The sequence below is a fragment of the Aythya fuligula genome, chromosome 1 (assembly GCF_009819795.1).
Source record: "Aythya fuligula isolate bAytFul2 chromosome 1, bAytFul2.pri, whole genome shotgun sequence".
Taxonomy (NCBI): Eukaryota; Metazoa; Chordata; class Aves; order Anseriformes; family Anatidae; genus Aythya; species Aythya fuligula.
In genome coordinates, this window is record NC_045559.1 from 182,664,409 (window position 1) to 182,677,288 (window position 12,880).

The 12,880-nt window shown below is 33.8% G+C and overlaps 1 protein-coding gene and 1 long non-coding RNA gene across 10 annotated transcripts in view; one reads left to right on the top strand and one right to left on the bottom strand.

Moving 5' to 3' along the window:
* The window catches only part of NBEA (neurobeachin), a 514,417-nt gene that overhangs the window by 327,026 nt on the left and 174,511 nt on the right, over positions 1-12,880 (bottom strand). The window contains exons 23-26 of one of the 2 annotated variants that reach the window (XM_032190243.1): positions 12,144-12,361; positions 10,415-10,568; positions 3,308-3,316; positions 593-773 (exon numbers count right to left, since the gene is read on the bottom strand). In XM_032190243.1, the coding sequence (XP_032046134.1) occupies positions 593-773; positions 3,308-3,316; positions 10,415-10,568; positions 12,144-12,361 (562 nt within the window). Of the gene's footprint in view, positions 1-592; positions 774-3,292; positions 3,317-10,414; positions 10,569-12,143; positions 12,362-12,880 lie in introns of both variants that reach the window. The other variant, XM_032190252.1, reaches the window with a different exon arrangement.
* The window catches only part of LOC116490770, a 153,064-nt gene that overhangs the window by 62,612 nt on the left and 77,572 nt on the right, over positions 1-12,880 (top strand). The gene's annotated exons all lie outside the window — the stretch shown is intronic.

Genomic DNA, 12,880 nt, shown 5'->3' on the forward strand with positions numbered 1-12,880 from the left:
AAGAAATGGCATCATGCTGGATGACAGATGTTCACCAGGACAAAGTCATATAGGTTGGAAAGAATAATTCAAACTATTCAGAAATTTTTAAATTGCCTAATCAATTGTAAGAAGATACAGGAAATGGTAAATAGTGAAGAAAGGCACTAGACTTTATATTTATATTAAGATCTTAATATTTATATTAAGATCTGCAGTCTGTACACACATCCCAAGCTTTTAATCTTACATGGACTGAAAACAGTCTTTCAAATCTACAGAGACTTGGATAAGGAAACTTGCAGTAGGCATGCAGCAAAACAGCTTCTAGGAAAAACACTTTTCCTCTGTTCATTTACTTTTATTTAATATTTTTACTCAAAAATGTATACAACTTTTACAAAGGAATTAACAATTTCAGACATGCCATTTTATTATTTTTTGTGTTTTTATTGAATCAACCTTTAAACAGCATCAAATCAGCAATAGCATACTATTATTTCATCACATCACAGTCAGTACAAGGACCTTTCCTACATGTGTCACTATTTTATCTAGCTTGAGCTCACTGATCTGTAAGTAATTATTTAATACGTGCTGTCTGCAGACTTACCAAGCCTCAGGCACTGTCGCATTAGACCTCCAGAAGACATGTTTTTTTCAGCTTCAATCTCACTAAAATTTAGAGAACTGGCAAATACTAGTACATCAACCATTGCCATCAGACGGCTGAGAAAAGTTACTGCTGTCTCTGCTGACATTCCTTGTGTCACTTCAATATTTTCCAATTCAGTCTTTAAAAGGAGATAATTGAATTAAACAGCTTGAACACAACTGAAATATAATGACAGCAGCATATACACACACAAATCTAAATTGTTACACTTAATGATAAATACATTGAAAAGTTATTAAAAAAAATCTCATATTATTACCACTAATATAAATCGTGATCCAAATTCAAAGTAAGACAGCATGAAGAGTGAGAAAATTATTTATGTTCACATGTTCTAATAGATGATAAAAAGTCTAATATAAATGGGAAATCTATCAGCAACTACATAAAGACAAAGTGTGCTCAGATAGTAAAACAATGTAAAGTATGTAAGGGTAGAACATAATCTTACATTCTTCCATAGGCTAACAATATTGACAGGTAACGTATTAATTAAAGTCCGTATATCTTTTACATTCCTTTAGATAAACAAGTAAGAGTGGGAAAAACTGGACAGTATTGCCCTGCTTCCGTGAATTGATTCTCCCTGGGAATTCTTACTATTATATTGGTAGCACTGTACAAATTCTCCTGTAAATCAGAATAGAGTATGTTTACTCTCTCACTACAGCAACAAGGAGGAAGTAAAAATGTGACAAGTTATATGACATGCAACTTACATTTCTCAGAGAATGACCATTTCTTTTCTAATGTAGTGCTGTACTGTAATGTAGTGCTTAATGGGAATCTAAAGAAGAACGCTGAATGAGCTCGTTATTTCTGAAATCTAAAAATCTTTTCTCCAAGGTGTCTAGAATCATGTTTTCAAAAGCATTTGGGTGTCTAACAGTGCAGATGAGTGAGCAAACATTGTTTAATTAACAAAAAGTCTACCTAAACACCTAAACGTTACTTCTACCTCTGGAACTAGGCAAAATTGAAAATTGGATTGAAATTTGATTGAAAATTGGCTTGACTGTCCACATTTATATGCTTAAACAATAAATTAAAAATTGTCTACAGGTTGCTGATTCTTATTGATCGTCAATAAGATTTCAGAGCACATGGCTTCTTAGAACACAGAGTTCAGTCACTTTTAATAAACGTTACTTTTGCCACATGTGCTGCTTTTTATTCACTTGCTTAGGATTATCTATGAAAAATGTACAACATTTTTTGTACTGTTTTGGACATTTCTGAAACTAAAAAAAAAAAAAAGAAAAATTAAAATCCTTTATTTCTGTATTTCTAAAAAAATGAGTATCCTTCCTGAAGAGTTACTTTTTAGAATAGCTTAGATTATAACATATGACGAATGCAAACTGTGCCAAACAGTATTACGCACAAAACTGTTTTTAAACATGTAGGATATAATGTGGCATGTGTCATCACAATGATAGATAACACTTCATTTAATTTTTCTTAAGGACTTAACATGTCAGTTACCGGAGTGATTTGGGAAGGGCTGTCATCTGTCTGATCTGTCCAATGAAATCAGACAAATGGTAAAATGATAACTGTTTCTGGCCTCTATTCTTTAGTCAGGTCTTCCCTTCTTAGTGTGTGCTGTGTTCCTACATTCTGGAAAATTAGTTTCTGTTTTTTGTAAGAGACTGGAACATCTTTTTTTTAAAAGCACTCACCCAATGAAAATAGATCTTAAAAAATCTATAGCCATAACAGTCTTCTAGAAAATATCATATGTGGTTACAGAAACTTGAACTTTGAACTCATGCTTCAAATAACATCAGGTTTGCTAGCAGCATACTGACTGCCTGCTGTTGATTTTTCTCAAACTTTAATAGTATTGCATCAATCATGGTCTTTAAACCTTCTCAGTATATCTCTTGCTTTATGCTGCAAGTTACGTAATTAATTCATTTTATAAAATATACATTTTAGTGTATTTTACCAAGATTTTTGAAAAATTTGAATTGAAAAAATCTTTTTAAAAAATCTCCCTAAAATATATAATTGTTTATATATATACATATATATATATACACACACCTACATACACATATATATATAAGTATGTAGGTGTGTGTATATATATATTTATATATATATAAAGGACTTAGTTTAAAACTAAACTAAAATTAAAGGACTGAGGTCTTACTTTATACAAAACTAAAGGACTGGAGGACTTTTTAAAGCAAAACGTGTTATCAGTATTCCTTATTAAAACAGCACATCAATATTCTAATAACATTTAAAATAAGTTCCACTTGATCAAGCTGTCTTCAATATTTTAGATTGGTGTAGCTTAAAAAGCCTTAAAAAAGGGAATTTATCACCACCTCATGTCTACTGTGCATACAATTACAAGTTCAGAGCCTAAAGATTTTTTTTTCTACGGAGAACCACATTTATAATTTAGCTCATGGACCTGCCTACATTTGTCTTCTAGCTAACAGTAAGCATCATATTTGACAATGCATTAAGTTACTGAAGGGAAACACGTTAGGAGAAGTTAATACAGCCACTGTATTCCTAATCTTATCCTACTATTTGATATAGGAAAATAATAATAAAAAAGTCAAAATACTAAATGATCAAAAACAAGAAATTTTTGAAAATGCAAAAACTGAAACTTACAGCAGCAATACTAACCTTAGAACCCTGGACATGCAACAGACAAAACAGACAACAGATCACAACAATAAAAGAAAAAGAAAATAATTTAAGTTAACTAAAAATACAATGTAAAATTTAAACAAATTAGTATCTTGGAATTATACATTTGTTTAATTTATAATTAGAACAGCATAGCATTTCAGCTCAGCATGAACATTTGAAAATGAAGATGTCTAGAGATAGCTACTTACAAGGAAAGAAGCACTGTAAATCTTGTATTATTACAGAGTTCATGTAAACACCGATTTTTCCAAACCAATGCACATATTTTATATAGTACATAGAGCAATTTTCTGAAGCAATGTAAACCAAAGTAATGTTTTCACTGATTATATAGAAATAAAATGAGCATTTTACAACAAACCATTCAACTGAAATGCAATAAAGTAGTTAATCTTTGTATGAGGAGGCAAGTAGGCTTAAAATGCTTTGACAAAATAAATATAAATCACAAAAAGTAAACTGTTTCTTCATGCATAATGCTCCTTCCTTTGAAACAACACAAGATAGTCCATTATATACATTATATATTATATTATATATACATTTGGGTGTATTTGGGGATATATACATTTGGGTGTATTTTTCTTTAACTTAAACCAGTATCATGCTGTATATGCTTTTCAGCCACAGAAAAAAAATTAAGATTTACCAAGCTCCAGGGACAGAGTTAGTCTTCAAATTCCTATATGTACAATTAAGTTACTGCATTATTTTTTTTATGTTTCAGTTTGGGTTAGAAGCACTTTCTTATCAATATGGGCTAGGAAATCATCCTTAAATGTTCACTAGTTATATTTAAAAAAATAAGCTTTTTGTTTGTTTGTTTGTTTGTTTGTTTTGTTTTTAGGGAATTTTTTTTTGTCATTAAGTAGTGGAAAAATCTAATCTGGCAGAAGGTAGAACAAGCTGAAACAAACTAATTTCTTTCCTCTTGGAACGGAAAATATCACACTCAACCTCTTAAATATACCTTCCTCTTCTGTAGCTGGATGCACCTCAAGAATTAACCTGTTGCTATTTTCTCTAGATTGCTTGATCACAATTTTTGGATCAATACACCACTGTTGATTCTCAGAAATGTTACAGACCACACTGCAGTATGGTATACATGAGTCATGCACATCATAATGCTAACACTATACAGAGAACACACAGAAAAATATATAATCTCAGTTTTTAATCCACAGACCCAATAATGTTGTCTTTAAATATTTGAGTTTTGTAGACAGCTGTCCATATAACACCAGCAGTCCTTAGAACACAATTGAGAGCTGAAGTTTTAAATTAATTAAGAGTGCCTTAAAATTCTAGAGTTTGTAAAAGTGGAAAAGTAATTTCAAGGGGTCTGGAAATTTATCTCAATGGTCACAATCATTTCAACTCCTCAAACGCATTTCTTTTGCCTTACGTAATGTCCTTGAGTCCTTGTCACAGCTACTATCCCTGTGGTAAGCAATGATGACTTCAAATTCCTAGATTGTACACAAAATATTTTATCCTGCAATGAGCTGCTATTAAGAGAAAGCATCTTCTGCAAACCTTCTTTCTTATAGCTCCCAAATATGCATATACTTGCACACCATTTTAAGATGATTTCCCTATAGGTGTTATTAAAAATAAACCTCAAAGACCACCCTCACAAACAAGGAACAAAGAAACAGGAAATCAGTATTATATTCCATCATCTCTCTAAAATATTGGTGGTTTAACTCCCAATCTAATAGTCAAGAATCAACAGTGGAACACACTCCATTTTATACTTTAAAGCAATGGAATTGCTTTGGATTGTATATTTTATTAATATTTGCCTTCATTTCACTTTAGTTCACACATACAATTCCTGTCCCTTTAAAAACACCATCATTTGAAGCCAATCCTTGCACAGGGGTGGTGGTAATTGAAAGTAAGGGAAATACTGAAATGTGGGATTACATTACAGTGGGATTAGTTTACACGTGGGAATAGATTACAGTGAATTGCAACACACTTTCCATGCAAATGTATAAACTTCTCTCTTCTCGAGTCAGTCACAGATTTGCGTCTCTCTGTTTTCACATCTGCCTATATATATGAAAACTTTTTTTTTTCCTATTCATATTTAATGGTCCTTATTCATATCACTATTCAGATTATCCTCATCTGGACAGAAAAAAAAAAAAAAAGCAAGGCAAAAGATAGATTTTAATTTCAAGCATTCAACAATAAAGAAATCTCTGGATTAAGATTGCCTGTTCTACAGCAGACAAGGAATCATAAAGCAATCTTCCACCCAAGCTAGCAGCATTGCCATTTCAGTACAAATCCTAACTATGTAAAGAAAAAGTTTTCTGTAGTGGAAAATTCCACAAATAATCATTTTAAAGAAACTGTGACAGTACTCATTTTGCAGCAAGGGAAGGAACACAACACAGAAGCTGTTACACAAAGCCAAAATAAATAAATAATTAAATAAATCCTCCAATATCCTGACAGTAAACTTCTAAACTTAGCTCTTGGTTATTTTTTGTTTATAACCTTAATTAATTTAAGCATCCAATATACAGTGTCTATTCTACTGATATAAAGGTGAAATGCCTTAAAAATAATAAAGAGGCAGTGAGATATATGAAATAACAACTAACTCTATACCAGATTGTTGAGAAGAGAGGTGTTCAGTGCAGTTAAAAACTAAGCAGCCCAGTATAAGGCCTCAGTTGTGCTCAGATTGACATATGGAAGTCAAAGAACTTATATGGAGCTGAAATGGGAGTATTATTACATGTGATCTTGTAAAGGCACTATGCATTTCTGTCTGTCATTTTCTCTGTTAGAAAATAAGTAAGCTATCTCATAAAAAGAGGTGGGATTCAGCTCCAGGTTAACCTTCATCACAATCAGTGGAGCTTACAGAGATATGGTTGACTTCAGGGATAGCTGAATAATTTGCTTCTCTTGAGTAGATCCCCATTGGTTAGATATCTAGTTCACATGCAAATATTTCAAGCAGATACCTAAATTTACCCTAATCCCTTCTTGAATTTCATCATGTTTTATCATCCTCTCGTAAGGGCAAGGAAGAAAGACATGAAGTAAAATGAGCTCGTCCTTGTTGATAAACTGAATATAGGTATTCCACAGGATCTACAAATGGGAGAGTTTTTTTACAACCTAGTTCAAACAGGAAAGCTCCACAGAATTGAGATATGGAGGATGAGAGGCTTCCAAAGACAGACAGACTAAACAAGATGAAGGCTCTGTGGATTCAAACAGACACACCAGGATATATGACTCAAGCCTACAAAGTCATAAATGATACAGAGATGAATAAAGAAGTGATTAAGCACTCCTTTCATAGCAGAAATTGTAAAGCATATAGTGTCTTTATACTTTTTAAACAGGCTTAAAAAACAAAGACAAGAAGTGCTTCAAAGGTTATATAATTACTTTGTCAGATTTGATGCCATAGGATATTACAGAAGCTAAAAGAGTAAGTAGCTTCAAAACAGATTAGATAAACTCTAGAAGGATAAATTCCTCAGTTGTTATTAAATATGACAGTCTGGATACCCTCTCTTGCTGTTAAAATCCTAAATGCTGAAATAGAGTATTAGAGCAATCAATACACTTGCTCAGACTTTTGTAGTTTTTCTGTATGCTGCAGTCATTATTGGAGGCAGAACAGTATACCAATCAGGCCCCTGGACTGCCCCATGTAGCATGAACCCTTTGTTTCATAATAGCACTGCGATACAGCTTGACTGGACTTCTAATAACATGCCCAGTTTAAATTACAGAATCACAGAACCACTGAGGTTGGAAGACGCCTCTGGAGATCATGTGGTCCAACCCCTGCTTAAGCAGGGACATCCAGAACAGGTTGTTCAGGACTATGTCCAGGTGGCTTTTGAAGATCTCCAAGAAGCGAGACTCCACCACCTCTCCAAGCAACTTGTGCCAGTGCTTGGTCACCCACACAGTAAAGAAGTGCTTCACCCACACAGTAAAGAAGTTCAGACAGAACCTCTTATGCATCAGTTAGTTACTTCAATTATTGTTTGTTTGTTTTTCCTCACAAGATATACAGTCTGGATTTTGTCATGTAGCTCATGAATCAAATACATGTATTTTCCACAATGGTCTAAGATAATTTTGTTGCCTTACCATTAACGGTAATAATTTTTAAATATGCAAACATATAATGAGTAATTAAAAACTGACCTCCCAGATGTGTGAAGATATGTTTATTCTGAAGTGGTTTCTTTAATAATATAAAGTTTTGCTCAAGTAAAAATCTCAAGTCGCTTGCATGTGGCAAATCTTGGGATAGAGTCATGTAATGCACAAATATTCTCTATTATTTCAGCATCACAGTTCTTGCATATGGCCCAAGAACTGGGACTGTAAACGCCTGAATAGTAACATTTTGAGTCGTTTGCAGTTCTGGGCTCCTCCATAGAGGCATGGACATACAGCAGAGAACCCAATAAAGTGCCATGAAGATAATGAAGGCAATGGAGCATCACTCCTATAAGGAAAGGCTGAGAGAGTTGGGACTGTTCAGCTTGAAGAAAGACTCGGGGCTGATCTCATCAATGTCTACTGTAAGTACAGAGAGTGCAATGAGGACAGAGCCAGACTCTTCATTGGCACGCATTGCCAGGACAGGAGGCAAGAGGCACAAACTGACAGACAGGAAGTTCCCTCTGAACATCAGGAAGCACCTCTGTACTGTGCAAGTGAGGGAGCACAGGTTGCTCAGGGAGTATGTGGGGTCTTGGAGAAATTCAAAAGCATCTGTACAGGGTCCTGGACAATCTGCTTTAGGTGTCCCTGCTTGAGCAGATGACCTCCAGATGACCTCCAGAGTTCAACCTTTGACCAGAGGTCAGCTTCCAACCTCAGACATTTTGTCCTTTTTAGAATAGGTGAGGGAGAAAGAGGATAGGCTCGTTCATCTGTTGATGGTTACTCAGGCAGAAAGTGTCACTATTAAGCCTGTTGTAAGTATTTTTATTCTGTGGAGAGGTTATATAAATCTTCTAGTTTCATACTTCTCTCTTCCAATTAGCAGCTCATGGGAGGAGGAGAGTGAGGCAGAGTCTCAGTAAATGACTGTAAGCACTAAACTACCTTGCCCTTTCAGGTCTGAGAAGAAATACATTCCTAACTATCACATCAGCCACTTTCTCCACAGCAATTCTAGGATGCAAAAGTTTTACAGGTCTGAGAAGCAGTATGAAACTTTAAATTCATCATATGATGGATATTCAGAACAGGTCCAACAGGGTATCCAATCCCTTTATAACTGTCATCCAGAACAATATTAAAGGAGAATATTTTCTCAAAGGAAGAGGAAGGATGTGCTGGCCTATTTGTGTCTCTTACGGTGATGAATAAATCCTCATCTCTCCTCTGTTCTGCTCTGCTCTCCTCAGAGTATGATTAATTCAGTTTAAAAACAGTTATTGATCTTTAAGTGAATGAGTATATTTCATAACTTAATTTTATCATCCTAAACAGATGGTATATTTGAGCACTTAAGTAATACACGGAGTCCCCATGTAGTCGAGAAATGTATATATAATAAATACATTTGAAAATGTAGTCTTCTGTAATAATGTATGAAAATCACTACTATTGCTGCAAGGTAGTATGAACACACAGTATTTTAACAAGTGGATATATAATTTATAAAAGTGTATCAAATATATATACACACACACAGACACATTATTCAGAATAAATAAAGGAAATAGTGAATTGAAAAATTGTTATCCTGTAGGAGGGAGGAGGGATTCACAGTGTCATAAACCAGGACAAAAAAAAATAAAAACAAGAATACTGTTCAATGGAATGAAAGTTTCATTCACACTGTGCCTATTTTGTATTTTTTGTATAAAAGACAAAAAAAGAAAACATCTTCATTTTCAAATGATGCCTAAATGATGTCTTTCTAAAAATATCTCCCGAGGTCCTTTTATCTAAAGTACAACCTTCATCTCAAGATGGGTTCTCGCACACTCTCGTACATTCCTTAAAATGTAACAAGCAAAACCTTTTATTCAGCAATTTTAGTGTCATTCTTGTGACTACAAACTCAAATCTTTTCTGTGAGTCCTGTGTTTCTGCTAATAGCAAATAATTTCCTAGTTAACAGAGAAAATAGTGCAGAAATAGCATTAATTGTCTGTCTAAAAAACATATTTTAGCCCATTACCAGTCAATACTTTCATATCTTTCAAATAAAATAGTGCAAAACAGTCTTTTGTTAACTACCTAGAAGTAATAGGAGAGGCAAAGTAATTTCAGTTGGTAAATGGTAAGAAATTGAGCTTATATTGCAAAGTTACATTTGCAGTGCTTAGTACTTAATAACCACTTTAGAGGAACTTCTGTGCTTCATTTTCTCCCCTTTCAAAGACCAATACTAGCTACAAACGCTTATGGGATGTTCAAAATAAAATTTTTAGTTTGAAAGAGATAGTTACAGATATTACATGCACAAACAAGGCATTACATTAAAATACGGTATTACTTACTCTTGACAATAATGTAACATACACAAAGTATTTCTCCCTTCTTTCATGAAGCATTCTATTAGGCTACTCAACATATCTGAGCTATTAGGCTAATCTACCTGCTTCTCACCTAAGAACTTACAACTTATTAAGAACATAAGAGTAGATAAAAATATCAATAAGAACAGATTAAAAAAATAAAGGAAAGGTAACAAGATCAGTACCTATTGAAGGAAGAAGTAAACAGAGTGTAGCGAGGGGATGACTTTATCATTTGGCATGCAAACAGTTGGTGGCCAAGCAACACATGTTTATGAATATCAATGAGTGCCCATCGTAAGGCATGGAATTTTCTGATAGTAGCCATAATTCATAAACACGGTAATAATGGTCTTCTCTTTCAAATGAAACATTAAATACAGATGAAATATTACTATTCTTACTTCTACTTACTTACTACTTCATTAATAAATTTAACATTTAAAATGAAAATTACTATAAAAGAAATAAAGTCAGCTGCAAACAGTAGTTTGTATTATTAACAATTTTTAATATGACCACTAGGTGGAAATATTGTACTTACAGTTGGGGATGTGGCTGCTGACAGCAATGGTAAAATTCCTCCACAAGCAATAATAATATTGTCTACCATCTGGGAAATGAGGTGTATTGTGTTGTGTACAAAAATAATATTTTCATTGCTATTGACAAAGTCCATCACAGACTTTGTGGAGTGACTGCAAGAACAGGAAAGAAAGGATGGATTAAAAACATACAGTTACAGTGAAAGTTTAGGTAAATTTATTCTTGTCAAACAGACATGAATGTCTCTGTGATATAAAGTAGATCCTTGTCTACATAACTTTGCATGTAAATTGTCTAAAAATATAAACAGACTAATCTGATGTACAAATTGACTGCTAATTTCACGCCAGAGAAAAATAGTTTCAGATCAGTTTCTGATATACAGTTGAGAACAATGGCTCAAAACCTGTTATTCCCATCACTCAGTCCTTCTCTTCAGAGGCAGTTCTACTGAAATATTGTTTCTTATTATTCAGGTGATTAACAGAGTCCACCATACAGTACCAGTGTCATGTGAGGTAGCCCTGATAAAACCTAATGAACTTAGGTGCATTTTGTCTTGATTTTTTTCAGTTGTCATTCCTGCAGGCTAATCTGTTAGAGTGGCATTGATCAAAGAAACCTTCTGATGGTGTTTTAAAGTAGAAACTTGATGATCTGGTGATACTTTGACCTAATATTAACTTTATTAACTAATATTAGCTTTAGCATTAGCCAAAGTTTTGGAGCTACATATACTAATAATGTTACCTGAAATCTCAGCAACTCCAAACTGGTAAGAAATTGTCCCATGTCACTCCCCCAAAATACAAAAAGCTATGTGAACATATTGAGGAATACTTGGCCTATTATTATGTTCCTTTTTCCAAAAAAACCTTGTTGCCAGCCAGCCAACAAAAATTAGTCTTCAACTGAAAATATGCAAGCCAAAATTTTAATTTCCAAGTGTCACATAAGCATAAAAGACAAAAGAAAATATTTCTCCAAAATATATATATATATATATATTTAAATTGCCTATTTCCTAGTGACTATCACATAAAAGTTTCCCAAACCGGAAACTAAATGTAATATAAATTAGTTATTTGATACAACTAAGGTAAAGTTTTCTGAAAATGAGTTATTGTGTACTAGAAATGAGATTAGACAGTGTCTATTATAAAGGTACTGATAACAAGGAGCTACTGAGTATCTCTGTTAGAGTGTAAAAAGCTAGGAGATCATATTGCTGTCATTAGAAGTAATCTAACCACCAAGATTAACTAAAACCAGAAGCTGGCATGCAAAATACAATCAGCAACTAGAAAAGGTGATTTCTTAGAAAAAATTATGACAGATTTTTTTGTTTGTTTGTTTGATTTTGTGTTTTTTTTTTTTTTTATATATATATATTATATCTACAGTTCACAGGTAGAGAAGCTCTCTTTTAATTAGAAAAATTGAAAAAAAAAAAGGCAATTAACAGAAGTCTTCCTCAAGTGTGAAACACGAGCACAGATTGTAACACTAAACATAAGCTGAGACAGCAGCTCAGTTTGGTCAGGTATGTATGAATTATACAGTCTCTAGAAAAGACAGAAGGGGCGAAAAGAAAAGATACAAGATACGGTAGGGCACTTCAGCTTACACCAACTCTCTCTCTTCCCATTATCTCAGTAACAACACATCTAATATTTCCTTGTTGACAGAAATGTAAAACAAGATTTAAATAAGAAGTAATCATCTACCTTCTCCAAACATGTACATCTGTTTCTAGTGCAAAAAGCAAGTCTGTCAGGAGCCGCTGGTGCATGGGAGACCATTTAAACTCTGGAATACGAAACATAGTTGTGCGTGGACCTGGACTAAACTGTCGTCGCTGCTCTTCTGTCATTGGCATTCCTCGAAATCCCAAGTCAACACGTAAATCCCGATCTTGCTGGGTGACAGATCGACCCTGTACTGCCTACATTAACGAGAAGTTCAAAAATCATGTTAAGTTTCTACAATGTGTTTTTGAATGGTTCAAAGACTTTCAGAAAGGATGGGCCAGAGCCCATCTAGGATGGTCTCAAGCACAAAGGATAGAATGGACTCAAGCACAAACAACTGGAGATACAGATATTCCAGTGCAGGCACTATCATTCAATAAAGTTGATACTCCAAATCAATCAGCATGGAGGTACTATGGCTTGCCTTCCTTTCGCTGACATTTTACATTTGGGTTATTCACTTGAAATATTACAGAAAAGACTAAACGCAGCATGTACAAGGTCAGCAGTGACAAGATTTTGTTTATAGGAAACAACTATTCTTTTGCGTAGATAGCACAATTTTCTTTGACTAAATAAACTGACAAACTACACAGTGATGGCTTCAAGATATCAGTGTGCTTGCACTGTATAGTTCATCATCTTCTAAAACCAATTTATTAATTTGGTATTTTTAGCAGGATCATTAAAGGATCAAATCTACTCCCAAACCT